The sequence below is a fragment of the Hypomesus nipponensis genome, chromosome 2 (genome assembly GCF_054491055.1).
Source record: "Hypomesus nipponensis isolate SF chromosome 2, ASM5449105v1, whole genome shotgun sequence".
NCBI classification, from domain to species: domain Eukaryota; kingdom Metazoa; phylum Chordata; class Actinopteri; order Osmeriformes; family Osmeridae; genus Hypomesus; species Hypomesus nipponensis.
Window position 1 is genome coordinate 14353914 of NC_140362.1, and position 18587 is coordinate 14372500.

The window sequence follows — 18587 nt, forward strand, 5'->3', positions numbered from 1 at the left end:
TCACATTTCAGTAAGACCACAATGCAACACGAAAGGAAGTGAATCACGTTCTGCGACTTAAACGCACAACCAAAACACATGGCTAAACATTCCTCGGGTAAAATATAGATTTACACACAAATATATAGACATTTGGATTCAAACACAACATGAAAGTTAAAGTTCTTAGCAGGAATCCGGACGATTATGTTCGCGAGACGAAACTGGACATACAACGTGGTAAGCCGTGGTTCTATCCTTATAAGTAACAGCAATACACTGGTTTAAAACATCGTTTTAGTTAGCGTTTTCAGAGCATAAGTACACCAGCTTGGTGACACCAGTGCAGAAACGTGCAACTTTATCTTAACTTCTTCTATGTTATTTATATATTGTGGCTCTATCCAGTTCCTAGAAACTACGACCCAACTCTCCATCCGTTCGAGGTGCCCAGAGAATACACCCGCGCCATGAACGCCACCAAGCTGGAGCGCGTTTTTGCCAAGCCGTTCCTTGCTTCCCTAGACGGGCACAGAGACGGCGTGAACTGCTTGGCCAAGCACCCGAAGAGCCTATCCACTGTGCTCTCAGGTGCCTGCGATGGAGAGGTAGATGACTACAAGTCTGTCCAGCAGAACTTTGCATTGTCGCGTCCCTTGTTATGGCAAGGCCAAGAGTTGGCTATGGAGTTACCTTGAGTTTGTAATGCTTAAAGATACGGATACTGTCATTTAACATATCTATCTCTAACCCTTTATGTTGTGACCCTCAGCTGAAAGTATGGAACCTTACCAAGCGGGAGTGCATCCGCACGCTGCAGGCCCATGAAGGGTTCATACGGGCAGCGTGTGTTCGCTTCTGTGGGACGTCCTTCTTCACAGTAAGTGAAGCTCAGTTATACATCTTCAGGCTACCAAATGTCTGTTTTAAATGCAGGCTCATCACACTCTTAAAATAAGTGTTCTCTGTACACTAAATAACTGCAAGCATATAATGTTAAAGGCCATTTGTGTTCTGTGAAACAGGTCGGCGATGACAAGACAATCAAACAGTGGAACATGGAGGCCCCGGGCTATGGACAGGAAGAGGAGCCAATCAACACCATTCTAGGAAAGGTAGGGCGGCACTTATTTTGGCACCCAATTAGGGCTACCGATACTCGAGCTCAGGGGTGTGTTTCCTTGCACTTGGCCTGTCACACGAGAGACTGCGTTGGCTCTGTGAATCCAATCTCCTTAATGGTTTGCTATTGTGTGCCTGTGCTGCAGTCTGTGTTCACGGGTCTGGACCACCACCAGACGGACGGGGTGTTTGTGACGTGCGGCCAACAGGTGGACGTCTGGGACGAGCAGAGGACCAGCCCCATCCGCTCCTTCTCCTGGGGCGTAGACAGCTTCAGCTGTGTCCGTTTCAACCCAGTGGAGGTCAGTCCACTAACCCCTAACTACCTATTCCTGTTACCCAGTAACAGGTGGAGGTCAGTCCAGCTGCACGCCTGCCACAACAGCCTCCTAGGCCCTTCACCCAGAAGCCCTCAGCCGCTAGCTCTTTTAACACCCCTGCTATTGGTGCCAGTAACCTCTAACCACCTATCCCTGTTACCCAGTAACCCCTAACCACTTACTCCTGCTACCCCAGTAACCCCTAACCACCTATTCCTGCTACCCCAGTAACCCCTAACCACCTATTCCTGCTACCCCAGTAACCCCGAACCACCTATCCCTGTTACCCAGTAACCCCGAACCACCACTAACCACCTGTTACACCACCAGCCCCTAAAAACTCAGAGCCCTATGTTCTTACAGCCTCGACCACAAGAGGGCGCAGCTTTTCACCCGTTTCTTTCCACAGACTGAACTTCTAGCCAGCTGCGCCTCTGATAGAAGCATAGTGCTGTATGACATGAGGGAGGCTACACCTCTGAAAAAGGTAGGCCTACATATCGTATTATAATGTCTTACACCCGTGCCCTTGTTCTCGTTTCAGATCCCCTTGGCACTGCTGTGTGTGTCTGTATGTCAGTAAAGTTGTGCTCTTTCCCAGGTGATTATGAGCATGAGGAGTAACACTCTGTGCTGGAACCCCATGGAGGCCTATTATTTCACATGCTCCAATGAAGATTACAAGTGAGCGAGGATTTCCACCAGAGACATGCACTCGTCCTGATAGATACGCCGCCCATGTCGCCCCTTTGCTTGCCTATTCATCTTTGTCTCTCCCCGTATCTGTTATCTCCCTCGCCTCTCCCCCCCCCCCCTCTCCCAGTCTGTACACGTATGACATGAGGTACCTGGATAAGCCGGTCACGGTGCACATGGACCATGTGTCTGCCGTGCTGGACGTGGACTACTCGCCCACGGGGAAAGAGTTTGTCTCTGCCAGCTTTGACAAGACCGTCCGGATCTTCCCCATGGACAGTGGCCGCAGCAGGTCAGCCCTCCTCTCCTCCGCATCTCTTCGATAAAGTAACCCGCATCGCTTCAAATGCACTGTGTAGACGACGTGGGTGTCGAAAGAAAACGACGGCGTTCCCAACTAAGATTTTGTTTCGTCTAACGTGGTGATCACAGGCTGGGAACATCACATTTCGCATCTTCACACTATTGATGCGTTTGTGTTATATAGGGCTGGATCCTCATTTGGCAGAGCTGTTTTCTGACAACATTTACATAAAACGCGGATTAGTAATACACAACAGCTTCTTCATCGTGTGTGTGTGTGTGTGTCCACAGGGAAGTGTACCACACCAAGCGCATGCAGCACGTCATCTGTATCAAGTGGTCTGCAGACAGCAAGTACATCCTCAGTGGCTCTGACGAGATGAACATCAGGATGTGGAAGGCCAACGCTTCTGAGAAGCTAGGAGTGGTAAGATTCCTCCCTCCTCCTCCTCTCAGTACTATTCCTAGGAGAGGTAGCTAACTCATCCAGCTCGCTGATTTTCGGCTAACTGGCCGGCTATCTCATCTAGCTTGTTTCTTAAAAGCTAGGTAACTGGCTGGACTGGCCACTTTCATATTTACCAGAAGATGAGCTTCAGTACATCCCCATGAAGTGTGTGCGCTGGGGGGGTTCACTGCCCTCTGTGTTTGTCCGTCCTCCACCCACCACCACCACCTGGATGGCCAGGTGCCCAGCTGCCTCCGCCTGGGTGAGGGTGAGGGCGGTGGAACGTGCTAGCCTGCCAGGCCCAGCTGAAGTACACTAAGCTAGAGCTGCAGTGGGCACTGCCAGGGGCTGAGATGGATGCTGTCTGACTGACGGCACAATCACTCTCAATCAGGACAATGAACCAACGAGCACAGGGGCAGCCAGACAGAGCCATGTGCCTCAGCCTGGACAAACGCTTGGGATCTGATTGGGCAGCCTAGGCCAAAGCTTGGATTTGTTATTTCACTGAGACTTACCCCTGAATGACTTTCTGTTCTGTTATTGAAAGGTTTTTATTTGAGGCCTAAAAGACTACCAGCCTCACAGTGCTCGCTCCACTGTGTTTGGCTCGACTGTCATTTACGGTTCTGTTGAAATACCGACGGCAACAGGCTCCCCCTGCCAGAAACGCCATTTAAGGATGAATTAAAGAGATCAATGGCGTTCTGCTGTGCCATCCCCACTAGCCATCTCTCATCCCCAGCCTGCTTCACTCTTTGCTATTCCCTTAATGCAGCTTAACGCCGGAGAATTGGCAAACTTTTGGCTCTTGTTTTACTGTCTGTGTGCACGGGGAGATTTATCTGTAAAGCTTTGCACTTAAACAGATCAGACGCGGCGTGCTCCTATCAGCACTTTGAATCGGCCAATCACTTAGAGGGAGCGGACCCACTCTGGAAAATAATGAAGCATTAACAATCAAGCAGCGGAGGATGGAGGGGGTATTTAATTATGGAGAAAAGCTGATTCAAAGCTCCCAAGCTGGGGAGGGTCTGAATATGTCCCGCAATGGGGGGGGGGGTGTTTTTGGCCACTGCATCTCTTACACCTCTGGGTGACCTTTAACCTCCATGACAGAGAGGGTCAGACTGGACCTTCTGTGTTGTCTTGTCCTAAGAAGTCTGACCCTATGTTGTTCCGATCATCTGACAATAAAGGACTTGAACTTGAACTGTCCTGTCTGACCATCCAGGTGTAGATGACATGGCGAAGAGTGAACACACGGCTTACCTACTCCATATGAATGAAGGTTCACTTGAGCTGTCGAACCTTCCTGGCTTTACACAGAGGAAGGCCACTTGTGTCGTACCAGTCGTGTACGAGAAGAGAACGAACATCGTCTCTCCATCAGACTCTGCTGGACCAAGAACTTCCTGAGTCTCCCCTCTACACCAAGACAGCCACTCGTTCCCTTTTAAAGTAGAGAGAGGAGTTCTCGGATTGTGGAGTTACCAGTGAGTTGGTGTTGTCTCCTCCCTGGAGCCATGTTGTTGGGAATTTCATAAATAACATTTGAACAAGGCTGTACGGATGCTTGTCCAGGGAAAGGGGTGCTTGTCTTGGAACGCAATTTGAGTTCGAGAAAAATCATTGCGTTTAATTAGAATGAAAGCCCCTTAGAGAGCTCGTACGTAAAGAAGCCTGCAGACAGAAAATCAGACAGGCTCCAGGTTTTTATGAGCGAGAGAGAGCGAAACGGAGAATGGAGAGAGAGAGAGAGCGACCATGCGGGGTGACGGAGGTGGGAAAAGCGAGAGGGAGTCGGAAACCAGTGTGTTGGACTGTTGTCTTTGTCCAAACCTTGATTGAAATGTGAGTGTGCCGGTTGTCAGGCATGACTGACGACTTACTGTACACACTGGGCCACCAACAGGCACGCTTCACACATGGTAGTAAACGTGCAGTAAATTTGCAACATAAACCTGTAACTGTTACCCTCGACTCTTACAAGGGACCATGGCTGAATCTGTCCCTGCCGAAACGCTTTAGAGAAGCTCTCCCTTTCTCTCTGGCCCCCCCCCCCACCGCCTCTCCTACTTTCACCTCTTCTTTCCCCTCCTTTCTCTTTCAGTGACACACACACAAAAAAAAGATATTTTCTTTGTATAGTCATGTTTTGTTTTTTTCTGCACCAATGTCCCCCCCCCCCCCCGCCCCCCAGATGAGCCCCAGGGAGAGAGCAGCGGTGAACTACAATGAGAAGCTGAAGGAGAAGTTCCAGCACCACCCTCAGATCCGACGCATCTCGCGTCACCGCCACCTGCCCAAGGCCATCTTCTCCCAGAGCAAGGAGCTGCGCGTCATGAAGGACGCTCGCCGCAGGAAGTACGTGTGTCCCCCCCCCACACACACTATAATATGGACTGTTCAGCTACCTCATGCTGGCATGCCCCCCATCCCTTCTCCATCCTCCTCTATGTACAGTAGAGGGCTGTGTCCTGCCCCCTCCCTCTATGTACAGTAGAGGGCTGTGTCCCCCCCCCTCTATGTACAGTAGAGGGCTGTGTCCTGCCCCCTCCCTCTATGTACAGTAGAGGGCTGTGTCCTGCCCCCTCCCTCTATGTACAGTAGAGGGCTGTGTCCTGCCCCCTCCCTCTATGTACAGTAGAGGGCTGTGTCCTGCCCCCTCCCTCTATGTACAGTAGAGGGCTGTGCCCCCCCCCTCTATGTACAGTAGAGGGCTGTGTCCTGCCCCCCCCCCTCTATGTACAGTAGAGGGCTGTGTCCTGCCCCCCCCCCCTCTATGTTCAGTAGAGGGCTGTGTCCTGCCCCCCCCTTCTATGTACAGTAGAGGGCTGTGTCCTGTGTCCTGCCCCCCCCCCCCCTATGTACAGTAGAGGGCTGTGTCCTGTGTCCTGCCCCCCCCCCCTCTATGTACAGTAGAGGGCTGTGTCCTGCCCCCCCCTTCTATGTACAGTAGAGGGCTGTGTCCTGTGTCCTGCCCCCCCCCCCCTCTATGTACAGTAGAGGGCTGTGTCCTGTGTCCTGCCCCCCCCCCCTCTATGTACAGTAGAGGGCTGTGTCCTGTGTCCTGCCCCCCCCCCCCCTCTATGTTCAGTAGAGGGCTGTGTCCTGTGTCCTGCCCCCCCCCCCTCTATGTACAGTAGAGGGCTGTGTCCTGTGTCCTGCCCCCCCCCCCTCTATGTTCAGTAGAGGGCTGTGTCCTGTGTCCTGCCCTCCCCCCTCTATGTACAGTAGAGGGCTGTGTCCTGTGTCCTGCCCCCCCCCCCTCTATGTTCAGTAGAGGGCTGTGTCCTGTGTCCTGCCCCCCCCCCTCTATGTACAGTAGAGGGCTGTGTCCTGTGTCCTGCCCCCCCCCCCCTCTATGTACAGTAGAGGGCTGTGTCCTGTGTCCTGCCCCCCCCCCCCTCTATGTACAGTAGAGGGCTGTGTCCTGTGTCCTGCCCCCCCCCCCCTCTATGTACAGTAGAGGGCTGTGTCCTGTGTCCTGCCCCCCCCCCCCCTCTATGTACAGTAGAGGGCTGTGTCCTGTGTCCTGCCCCCCCCCCCTCTATGTTCAGTAGAGGGCTGTGTCCTGTGTCCTGCCCCCCCCCCCCCTCTATGTTCAGTAGAGGGCTGTGTCCTGTGTCCTGCCCCCCCCCCCCTCTATGTTCAGTAGAGGGCTGTGTCCTGTGTCCTGCCCCCCCCCCTCTATGTTCAGTAGAGGGCTGTGTCCTGTGTCCTGCCCCCCCCCCCTCTATGTTCAGTAGAGGGCTGTGTCCTGTGTCCTGCCCCCCCCCCCCCCTCTATGTTCAGTAGAGGGCTGTGTCCTGTGTCCTGCCCCCCCCCCCCCCTCTATGTTCAGTAGAGGGCTGTGTCCTGGCTAATCTCTCTGCCGGCCAGAAGGCCCTGCTGGTGTCCATGTAGTGGTTATGAGACTCTGGCTGACCGCCAGGGCAGGCCTGACCTCTCACAGTACACTAACCTCACAAGACCCTGCTCTGATATCATGGCCCAGCCGTGCTCCTCTACACTACACTAATCACCCCTTTGACAGACCCACACATGGCTGGGGCCAAGTCTCCTGGAAATACCAGTGTTCCCCGTATCCATTGTACATTCCTAGGTTTTCCTACTTGTCGTCATTGTACTGTGCAGAGTGTCATCAACTGTCTCCATGCAAGAGATCCCGTTGACGGGATATTTGCCAGTCCATGACTCAAACCGTGTGCGAGAATCCCTTTCTTCACCCCATACACACAAACACACACACAGGCACACACTCCCTCTCTTTCAGCCCCCACCCCCTCCATCTTTCTCTCTCCTATGTCTCTTTGTTGCTCTGTTGCTGCTCCTCCTTCTAGAACATTCTTACCTGGTGATCTGTCCCGTCTGGTTATTCATTTTCTCGTGTGTGTGTTTGCAGGGAGAGGAATGTGAGGAAGCACAGCAGGCCAGGCTCCATGCCTGTTGTGTCAGAGAAGGAGAAACATGTTGTGGCGGTGGTCAAGTAGAAAAGTCCTCCGGCTCCTCCCCTGTACATTTGACCTTTGACCTGGAGGAAGGACTTCCTGTTCTGCATTTCCTGAAGAACAGTTGGGAGTCATGTTGGCTGAGCAAAACGAGATGGAGAACTTGGAGAATGGAGCACAGAACTAGTGGATTTGAAAATGTATGTCTCTCTTACTGGTCTGATGTAGAGAAACACACACTGCCTGCCCGGCACTGTATGGAACTCCTCCTCAAACACATTAATAACAGATGTTAATAGCTTCTTTTTTTTATCTGGAACGGGAAATGAAAAAAACCTTTTTAACTATAAAATGTAATAAAAATCATCTGGACCATATACATTAGTCTTGTTTCTTGTTTATTTAGGTTTTTGATAGGGGGAAAAAAACTTTGATGGAACTTTAAGAAACATCTTTAAAAAAATGTTTTTAAGTTACAAAGGACACATTTTTGGGATCAATGTGTTTGAGTGTGTTGTGATCCTATAACCTCTGAACACTGATCGAGGAGAATGGAACTGTTGCGCTTGAATGGATTATCCCTTTTGAGGGGTTATGGCTGACAGAGAGAGGGTGCGGGTTGGCATAGGGGGTTGTATTGAAAGTATTGTTTGTGAGAAGGAAGGTGGGGTGTGTGACGAAGATGGACACAAACTGGAAACAATACAAGTGAAAATACTTTTTTCTATGGTTTTCAGTTTAGAAGTGATCAATTAAATACATTTTAAATAAAGACTTGTTTAATTGTATTCTTGATTGATATATTCCGAATGATTCATGGATTCGCAAGACTCCCCCTATGGTGACTGTATGATCTTAACCATTTCGCAGTCACCGTGCGCTCATCTTCACTCATCTGCTGAATTATGTATGAAGCCTTCGTAGTATCGCGGTCACTTATCATCTATATTCCAGCGTACGGAGGTCTCCAGTCCGCGTTTTGCCAGAGCTCTCCGCCTCCTGTCAACGAGCTCTGTCGGCAGGCCGCCCTCTCCAGTTCCATTGCCATGGAGCGCCCCATCTTTGTTCTACGCGTTTCTGTCGCTCCGCCCACTCATCTTATTGGGATTTTTTCATTGCATCCATTTTTGTGCATTTAAGAAATCTCCAAGAATTAACAACCTGGCGGAAAGCGAAAAAGAGAGTGGGGAGGACTGATCCGCGAAGAAAATAAACACGAGCGGACCACACATCTTTATTACAATATGCGAACAACCCTTTTCTGTAGGATGACAGCGATGGGTTAGACAGGATATAACATGATTGCGAAATAAAAGGCAAGAGCTTTTTTTCTTCTGTATTTGATCTTCTGCCCGTCCGTGGATAGTCGGGGGGCTTTATGTGTGGAGGAAGCCGACTTGACGCAAAAGGACCGTGTAATATTTTGTATAAGGTCCTCTATATGTTCCCGTTCATTATGTCCATCTTACTGAAACTGGCTTGCCTTTGACGTTCTATGTGTGAATTAGACATTTCTGCTGATGATGTCTCGATGTCTTCAACGATGAACTCAAAGATCAGTCTGTATTCATGTGGAAATCCAGCATACAGGACTCTACTGTGTCTTAAACTGCTGGTCTTCATCACCAGGACAAGCATTTCTTGTGTTGGATAGCTAACCACAGGCAATTTCTAAGTAAAGCCGTTCATTTTGTGTCTTTTATTACAAGGCACTAACCAGGCAAGCATACATGTGTTTAGATTCGACTGACATGTCTTGTGGCTGTGGTGTTGGCTTTTCTACAGTAGTTCAGTTCAGACTCTTAACCAGATTTGGGGGGACGGGTACAGTGCACAAACTGTATTTCAGTTTCAACTTTGCTCATCTTCTAAAATTAAACCCCACATTATTTCGCTGGCTGTTGTTCTTTTTAGCAATTGTGTCTAAAGATGTCTGCTCCACTCGGGCACCGGGGCGGGCCTGCCGCTCCTCCGGCGGCTGGCGTGCTACCGGAGCTGCCCGACCTCAGCCACCTCACCGAGGAGGAGAGGAAGATCATCCTCGGCGTCATGGACCGACAGAAAAAGGAAGACGAGAAGGAACAGTCTATGCTCAAGTGAGTCATTGTGAATCGCTCCATCTTGACGTGACAGTGTGCTGCTGTGGACGGTGCTGTCAGCTGGGCTGGGGAGACCCTGTTGTAACTGGTTGTCGCGAGCTGATGTTGCTGATTGCAGGGTGCAAGCAACCTGGCCGCTACATTTGTAATTGTGAAGCATACAGCTGTATAGGCCTTTCCAGTGCCTTCATCAATAGACTGTTGGGTAGGCAAGGGTAACATGCAGCCAGAAATAGACTGGCCTGTCCATTCGGTGAATGTTTTGGCTTCTATGAGGACACCGTGATGTAGGGGTTGCTCTCTCCTGTGAGCTGCCATTGTACATTCCCAGCAGAGCATCCTTAAATGTCTTTCGACAGGAGGATATGCATTTGAATCATCCTACCACTCCGTAACACAGGGGTGGGTTAGCAACGGGCGCCATCTTCGCGGCAAAACCCTAGCCTACTATTTCCCTTCACTTTCATCGAACGACGCACCGTTTCAATAGTTTGATGTATGTTTCCAGCTAATAGCACAACGTGTGCGTATGAATTAAACATCATATCTGCGGTGTTGTAAGCTGCCCAACCCGATTCTGTGAAAACGGAAGCGTTCCCTCTCGCGCACAGATGTCGCTCGGAGCGTTTCAGCACCACGGCGCTGTCCGTTGCTTTTTAAGGTGGAGTGGGAGCGCTCGCGCGTGCAGCACGCTCTGCTACTCGTGTTGCACGTATAGTGTGTAAGACTATAGCACTCGCTCACATACTTCCTCGTTTGAAACAGCACATTCCAAATGGATACATTGTTTGCAGTAGCTATACCAGAGCTCTGTTTGGTTGATCATAACCATGGCCAGTGTAGCGCTCCGGGGTTATTATTAGGTCTCTTCCGGCCAACATCTGTTTTCAGAAGTTTAAATTTGACCGTTGAATTAAAACCTTAGGGTCTGTAGACCAGTTTATTGTACCACATGCACTGAAAAAACACATGTTGTGGCTCTGCACTGTCATAAGGATACAGAATGCTCATTGTGAAGTTTGAAGATGGCATACATGATGACCAGGCAGCATGTCTGTATAGTATCTGTATAGGGTCAGCACTCAGTAGCCTATTTGTAAGGGCAACACTGTAGAATTGGTCTAGGGATTTGTGCTGTTAAACCAACCAACCCACCAGCAATGCTGTCAGGCATGGTGTCAATCCCTCTCTTGGTTAAATGTAGCCTACCCCCAGTCTGCACCTGGTAGGTTCCTCCTGCCTGACATCCTACCTGGGGAGAGAATGTGACACTACAAGGCCTGCACACTAAAAGCTGCTATTTCCTGTTATTGTCTTTATTGTCAGTGTTCTTGATGTCACTGTTGACTGAGACTTGCGGTAGCTAAGGCTGTTCAGACGGTCCACAATGAGAGGCTATTCTGTGTGTGTGTGTGCTCTGGCTAAATCATTGAGGAAGTGTGACGCTCGAGGTCCAGACAATCAGTTTCTGCCTGGCTCTACATAGCAGTTGTTTTCCATCATCAGGTAAATATTAACAGTATTATCTGGGGTGGGGGTGAAGCAACACTGAGGTGAATATGACTCACAGACGCCCAGAAACTGACATAGGGCAGGCACCATGGCTTGTCCGTGCGTGTGTGTGTGAATCATCCTGGCAGTTTTTTTCCACAGCCCAGTGATTTTCTGTATCTTACTCTTTCGGTAGTGTGTGTGTGTGTGTGTGTGAATGTGAAAGACAGTTTCTCTGAGGTAAAAGGATTGTCAGCTTTAGTCACTCGCAGGCAGGCACTGATGTCACAGTCAGGGCGGACTGAGCATGTGCGCTAGGGATGCGGTGGTTCCTTGCAGGCTACATAGATCTCTATCCCTTTTGAATACTCTAAAACACTTAGCTCCTTCCTCACCTTGAGCTAATCTTTGATCTAACATGATTGGATGGGTGAAAACGTGGTTTTGCTTTTTGACTTGGTACGAACGCACTGACATCCATCCTGTCACAACAGATCAGTCATTTTCTGAGAGATGCAGAGAGGAAGGAGCTGTGTTTAAACAGGACCTACGTGTGACCTACGTGGTGCAGAGACCAAAAGATAAAACGTTGATAGGTCCACTGATTAAACCGATCGTCTGGGGTCATCTCCGCTTCAACAACTGACTTGATTCCCTTTGCTTTTCATTCAGCGAGTCTGTGGGTGTCGGACTGTGCTGCCAACCACTGACAGTGCCCAGCACACCTTTGTGTCTCGGTGATCGTGATTTGAGCTGAGCTGGAAAGGAGAGAGGAGTCTGTCCCTTCCATCATCCACAGGATCTTGCCCAGGCTTGTGTGTGTATTTGCGCGTGTGCGTAGATGCGCATTTACAGTATTTGACTCAAACACTAGCTTTGTCTCACCAAAGAGATGTTCTGTCATCCACTTGCATACTTCGATTCTAATAATAGCATAGCACCAGTAAGAAGTGATGCAATATAGAATGTTTACGGCACATAGAACTCCAATTAGGTCTGGCCAGGTGGGTGCTCACTTCAAACAGACTGATCCACTTCAGTCAGCCAGCTTATCTCCACATGCATCACTGAACCACCCCAGCAGTTCAGTACTAATAGACCTGGAAGACCTTCACCCACAGCCAGACCTGGGGACCTGCTCACCAGGATGGGGTGACCCTGATTGGGCATAGGGCTCCACATCCCCTACCCCTGGAGTGCGGCTGCGGCTGTTGCTCTGTGGTGGTGCTGAAGAGACAGGAGACCCCCTCTCTCTCTGGCTTCCTGCCCCACCTCCGAGGCTCCTCTGGTGGGCTGACTGACTTGTTATGGTGCCCTGTGGAACCACCCTGGCCTTTGTCTGACAGCTCTAATTACAGTGACTGTCTCAATGAGGGATCCCAACTTAGATAACTGTTGTTCGAGGGTAGGAGGAGAGGAAGAGAAAGGGGAGGAAAGGAGGGACCGGATAAGAGAGAGAAGGAGGGGAAAGGAGAGGAGAAATAGGGGGTGAAGTGAGCAGTGAGAAAAAGAAAGGGGAGGAAAGGTGAAGTCAAGTATGTCCACTTGGAAACATACCCTCCTCAGGAAGCTCCTGTCTCCTGCTGTGTCTCGCCCTGGATCTGACCAGGTGTGAACCTCTGTCCTTGACCTGGCTAACCTCTGATCCTGTCCCTGACCCGGCTAACCTCTGGTCCTGTACCTGACCTGGCTAACCTCTGATCCTGTCCCTGGCCGACCTCTGATCCTGACCCTGACCTGGCTGACCTCTGATCCTGTCCCTGACCTGGCTAACCTCTGATCCTGTCCCTGACCTGGCCGACCTTTGATCCTGTCCCTGACCTGGCCGACCTCTGATCCTGACCCTGACCTGGCCGACCTCTGACCCTGGCTTTGACAGGAGAAGACGCTGGCGACATACAACACAGCAGAGCAGGAGACCAGAGAAGAGAGCAGAGCAGCTCCAGGAAGTACAGCACGTCAGCTTCCAGGATGGAGATCCACCCTCCCCCCCCCCCCCCCCCCAGTCCCACCGCCACCACCAGAGACCTATGGTTGTGTAGCGAGGCAGAGCAGGCGTGTGCAACGCTTCACAGCTTCCCACTGGACAATGTAGACACACGCTCCCTCCCTCGCTTCCTTGCGCCATCCCTCCCTCACTAGATTGACCATGCGAAGAGCAGATTCTGTTGTGCGCTTTCCAGAGACTACAGTACCATCCCCCTCCACTCACCCCCAGGGAAGGAAGAGAGAGAGAGAGAGAGAGAGAGAGTGAGATGGAGAGAGCGAGAGAGAGTGGTATATAGAGATACAAGATGCAGTGTTGACTCCATAGAGCAGAAAGCACGCCAGATAAATACATCATGCTAATTAAAGTAACAATGCTTTTGGCCTGGCCAAGGTTGGCATGCTCACAGGTCTACTGTGCTGTACAGTAGGTCAGCTCAATGGGGCCGCGAGCTGGTTGCAGCAAACATGGCAACGAGCGCTGTCATCTGCTGTTATCATAAAGTACCTCTGCTTATCTCTATTACCTCGTTCTCATTCGGTCTCTTTCTCTCTCTCTCTCTTCTTCCCTCTGTCACCCTCCTTGACATCGCTCACCTCTCTCTTGTTCTCCTCCTCTTACCCTCTCGTTTTCCTCACTCTGTCATTCTTTTTTCTTTTTTACTCCCCAACATCTTTCCCTCCATGTTCTCTCTCTAAACATCTCGCTCTCTTTTAATAAGCTTGAATTAAACATCTTTTAATTTTGGGAATTCAGTTGAACCTCTGCGTGCTGATGGTATTGGTGGAGAGAAAGGGCCCAGTGTCCCTGTGTGTGTGAGCAGTGAGGGCTTAGGGGATGAGACTGTAGGCTTTGGCCCTGTGGATGACCAGGGACAGAAAAAAACTACATTTCCCAGTGTCCTTTTGCTTGTTCCCTTTGGGGCCATCTGGATCACCTCAGGGCATTGAAAGTTCAGGGAGAGGTCTTTTTTGTACAGCGAGGACACCATTGTGTGTGTGTGTGTGCGTATGTGTGAGTGTGTGTGTATTTGTGTGTGCTGTCAACAGCTGGTGACTGACACTAGGTGATGTATGTACAATTAGTATCAAGCTGATTGTAAGAATCCTCATGCTGTCAGTTGGACTATAATTACACTGCAAATGCTTTGTTTTCTCCAGTGGCATGTAGGCAGGAAGACAGGCAGTCAGACAGATAGGTAGGCAGGCAGGCAAGCTGAGAGACAGACAGTCAAGCAGGCAGGGAGACAGGCTGGCAGAGTGAGTGACAGACAGGCAAGCAGGACCTTGAGACAGGCTGGCAGAGTGAGAGACAGACAGTCAAGCAGGCAGGGAGACAGGCTGGCAGAGTAAGAGACAGACAGTCAAGCAGGCAGGGAGACAGGCTGGCAAAGTGAGAGACAGACAGGCAAGCAAGACCTTGAGACAGGCTGGCAAGGTGAGAGTCAGACAGTCAAGCAGGCAGGGAGACAGGCTGGCAGAGTGAGAGACAGACAGGCAAACAGGCAGGGAGACAGGCTGGCAGGAAAATAAGTAAAGGTAGGCATGCTGGGATGTAAGCAGGTTAGCTCAAGGTGTCTCTCCTGTGGTCTCTCTGGAGTTTGCTAAACTGTAGGTCTCTATGGAGTGTGCTATACTGTAGGTCTCTCTTTGTGAGGCTGTTGGTGTCTCTCCCCTGAGCAAACATCCCGGCAGGCTAATGGAGGCTGGTCTCTATAGAGACTGCAGAGAGACTGGCAAATAAAGGAGCAGGCCAAAGTCAATGAACTAATACGTCAATCCGCCTGTGTATTTGGGATGAATCAGCATTTGATTCACGTTGATGTGGTCTAGGCTGGGCCCCTCTGCCTATTGATGACCCCCCCCCTTTCCAACTCCCCCACCCCACCCTGGTCTCAGGCTTCACACCTGACGTCAGTACCTCACTGCTGAGATCTGCTGGGCAGGGTTTAAAGTGAATAGATTGCAATAGCAGAAGAACAACAAAGGTAGTAGTTTTAGTTTACAAAAAAAACTTTACTTTACTTTAAGGGTATGTGAACTACCATGTAACTTTAATGCAATTCCTATAGCCTAGTGAAAACATTGTAGGTACATAGAAATTGCTATATAATAAAATGGTATCACGGGTTTGCGGTAGAGGTTATTTCAAAAGTGAAAGAAGGCACACATTGGGGGAGGGGTGTAAAGGATGTCGTAAAGGGGCAGTTGAAGGTCTGAACTACAAAAGTGGTCTCTTTTGTGAACACCCTCCCTCTCTCTTCCCCTCTCTCTCTCTCTCTCCCTCTCTCCCTCTCTTTCCCTCTCCTTCTCCCTCTCTCTCTCTCTCTCTCTCTCTCTCTCTCTCTCTCTCTCTCTCTCTCTCTCTCTCTCTCTCTCTCTCTCTCTCTCTCTCTCTCTCTCTCTCTCTCCCTCCCTCTCTCTCTCTCTCTCTCTCTCTCTCTCTCTCTCTCTCTCCTCTCTCTCTCTCTCTCTCTCTCTCTCTCTCTCTCTCTCTCTCCCCCCCCCCTCTCTCTCTCTCTCTCTGTGTACGCTGCTCCTCAGGACTCAGCTGGTTAGAGCAGGTGCTGGCTGGTGACGCAAAAAAAGCCTGTGTCTGTCTGCCTGTTCCTGCTTCCTATCACACACACACACACTCACACACACACACACACACACACACACACCCTCCTTGTGTATACTATCCCTGGTATATAATAGCCACGGCAGCACTGAGGCCTGTCCAAAGAGAGTCTCATATAATGGCCGTCGCGGTGGCTGTGTTGACTAACCTTACATGTGCTTATGCAAGTCCTAATCACTTCCTTTTGACCCGACATTAGCCGTTGTTCTGAGGGTCTTGTCACTCATGCCGTCTCTTCACTGCAGACAGACCACAGATAAACATCCCGGCTTACTGACTGGTACAGTAGGTGGAGTCTCACGGAGTCAGTATGCTCCGTGATCAGATCCTGATGTTTCTATGAAGTTGTATTTCATTTTACTTGAATCGATTAGATTATACTCAATTAGATGATATCCTATCCCCTTACACTGTATTACTGTAAATTGTGTTGCATTGTATTCCCTTCTATTCTATTTGGTTCTACTCTGATGTATTTTGTTCTGTTTTTGGCCTGACCCTGGATCTGATGGGGACTGACATTAACTTCAGTCAGGGTGGCAGGGTAGCAGGCAGAGCAGATTACAGTGGAGGCTGATTGACTTCAGACAGGGCCGACCTACAGAGGCATCGTTGTGATGTCACTAATGAATATACGCTCTTACATAAGCTGGGACACTATGCATACTGTACTCACACTATGCTATGCTCAGAGACCCCGGCCAGCAGAGGCTGGATATAATGGGGTGGGGGGGGGTGGGGTGGTCCACAAAGAGTACTAGACATCTTTGGGCAGTTTGTGTGTGTGCTTGTGTGTGTCATTAAGACAGCAGCAAATGCCAGGCATGCTATGATCTCCACCACATGACTGTGATTGAGAGGGATTGAAAGATAATGAGAGTGTGTGTGTGTGTGAGAGAGAGTGTGTGTGTTGTCAGATGGCAGATCCAGCTCTAATCCCTTAATATGACTCGCCCCACTGAGATACTGCCACCGTAACCATGGTGATGCCAGAAGGGCTGGGCTCTGGGGGGAGTGGGGGGGGGGGGAAGAGGGTGCTTCAACATATAGCAGTCCCCTGTGAAACCTGGAATGTGTCTGTTTCTGTTCCACCCTGAGAGGGAGAGAGAGGGGGGGGGGGGTCAGGATGACCTGCTCATGTGTTTGTGTGTTTGTAATCATCTGCCTGGGTACATATAATGTTGTCACTGTCTGTGTGTGTGTGTGTGTGCGTGCATGTGTGCGTGTGTGTGTGAGGTTCTGAGGTCGAAGAACACCCTGGATTTGAGCATGACTGTCTGTCTTTTGAGCGTGACTGTCTGAGGAACAGAGGTGGCAGGCTCCATCTCTCCTCCATCTCTGCTCCATCTCTGCTCCATCTCTGCTCCATCTCTCCTTCAATCTCTCCTCCATCTCTGCTCCATCTCTGCTCCATCTCTGCTCCATCTCTGCTCCATCTCTGCTCCATCTCTCCTCCATCTCTGCTCCATCTCTCCTCCATCTCTCCTCCATCTCTGCTCCATCTCTCCTCCATCCCTCCTCCATCTCTGCTCCATCTCTCCTCCATCTCTCCTCCATCTCTGCTCCATCTCTGCTCCATCTCTGCTCCATCTCTCCTCCATCTCTCCTCCATCTCTCCTCCATCTCTGCTCCATCTCTCCTCCATCCCTCCTCCATCTCTCCTCCATCCCTCCTCCATCCCTCCTCCATCCCTCCTCCATCTCTGCTCCATCTCTCCTCCATCCCTCCTCCATCCCTCCTCCATCCCTCCTCCATCTCTCCACCATCTCTGCTCCATCTCAGTCTTGCTGCTTGGTGTTGGACACACCCAGGGGTCTGTGTCGAAGCATTTTGAATTGACTTTGGCAATTATTTCTTTTTTGTTGTGTGTTTCTGTCTGTGTGCGTGTGTACGTGTATGTGTGCATGTGGTGTGTTTTTGAAATCTGACACGACAGCAGCAGTATTTTTGTCCAGTGATGGGCATGTGTTTTAAGTGCTGAAGCAGTATCAAGAAGCTCTTGTTTCATGTTGTATGTGTGTGTATGGGGGGGAGTGTGTGTGTGTGCGTGTGTGTGTGTGTGGTAACTAGCTAAATGAGCCAGTATAGCGTCCCACAGCTGGGACAGGAAAGCGCGCAGTACAACAACAGGCAGGGTATCTATTACTTCTCTATTGTTAGACATGCAGGCTATTATTATAACCCTGGGAGAGGCCGAGCAGCCTGGCTGCTGTCTCTCTCTCTCAAACACACGCACAAACACACAAACACACACTCATGTCTGTGATCCAGCAAATTACAATATAGCTTTCCTGTTTGGGTCTGGGTCTGAGTCAGTGTCTGGGTCTGGACTGGATCTGGGGCTGGGGCTGTGGAGGCAGGGGCTGGGACTGGGACTGGGGCTGGGGCTGTGGAGGCAGGGGCTGGGACTGGGACTGGGGCTGGGGCTGTGGAGGCAGGGGCTGGGACTGGGACTGGGGCTGGGGCTGTGGAGGCAGGGGCTGGGACTGGGGCTGGGGCTGTGGAGGCAGGGGCTGGAACTGGGGCTGGAGCTGTGGAGGCAGGGGCTGGGACTGGGGCTGGAGCTGTGGAGGCAGGGGCTGGGACTGGGGCTGTGGGGGCTGGGGCTGGGAGTGGGGCTGTCGAGGCAGAGGCTGGGCTGCGGAGGCAGGGGCTGGGCTGTGGCGGCAGGGGCTGGGCTGTGGCGGCAGGGGCTGGGCTGTGGAGGCAGGGGCTGTGGGGGCTGGGGCTGGGGCTGTGGGGGCTGGGGCTGGGAGTGGGGCTGTCGAGGCAGGGGCTGGGCTGTGGAGGCAGGGGCTGTGGCTGGGGGCGGGGGGTTGCCCATCTATTCCTTGTGGAGCTAGGTCCAGGAGGAGATGTTGCATTGACATGGGACAATGTCAGCTGCCAGGAAACTGCTGATCACAGCCCCAATGGAATGTATCTGTGTCAGGTTGAATAAAGTGAGCGGACAGACAAGCAAGCAAACACACGCACACACATGCACACACACTGTAGTTACTTCGACCATGCTTGTTAGGGGTGGAGATTCAGTCTGAGCATGCTGTTGAAATCAGGACTTGAAAC

At 50.9% G+C, this 18587-nt stretch overlaps 2 protein-coding genes across 3 annotated transcripts in view; both read left to right on the top strand.

Moving 5' to 3' along the window:
- The first annotated feature begins 21 nt into the window (after positions 1–21).
- Positions 22–7699, top strand: dcaf13 (ddb1 and cul4 associated factor 13). Its single transcript, XM_084707848.1, has 11 exons — positions 22–219; positions 388–587; positions 752–859; positions 1005–1094; positions 1248–1403; positions 1831–1908; positions 2023–2105; positions 2245–2409; positions 2712–2847; positions 5072–5235; positions 7277–7699. Exons 1-11 carry the CDS (start codon positions 150–152, stop codon positions 7362–7364), a joined length of 1338 nt encoding a protein of 445 aa, XP_084563974.1. The 5' UTR covers positions 22–149; the 3' UTR covers positions 7365–7699.
- Positions 7700–8969: 1270 nt separating this feature from the next.
- Positions 8970–18587, top strand: part of rims2a (regulating synaptic membrane exocytosis 2a) — a 106291-nt gene continuing 96673 nt past the window's right edge. For both annotated transcript variants that reach the window (XM_084707910.1, XM_084707920.1), the window contains exon 1: positions 8970–9418. In XM_084707910.1, the coding sequence (XP_084564036.1) occupies positions 9252–9418 (167 nt within the window). In that variant the 5' untranslated portion in view covers positions 8970–9251. The remainder of the gene's footprint in view (positions 9419–18587) is intronic.

Coding starts and splice junctions, on each gene's coding strand:
- dcaf13 (XM_084707848.1), top strand. CDS start 150: ATGAAAGTTAAAGTTCTTAGCAGGAATCCGGACGATTATGTTCGCGAG. Junction 588..751: donor CAGGTGCCTGCGATGGAGAG/GTAGATGACTAC, acceptor TGTGACCCTCAG/CTGAAAGTATGGAACCTTAC. Junction 2,106..2,244: donor TGCTCCAATGAAGATTACAA/GTGAGCGAGGAT, acceptor CCCCTCTCCCAG/TCTGTACACGTATGACATGA.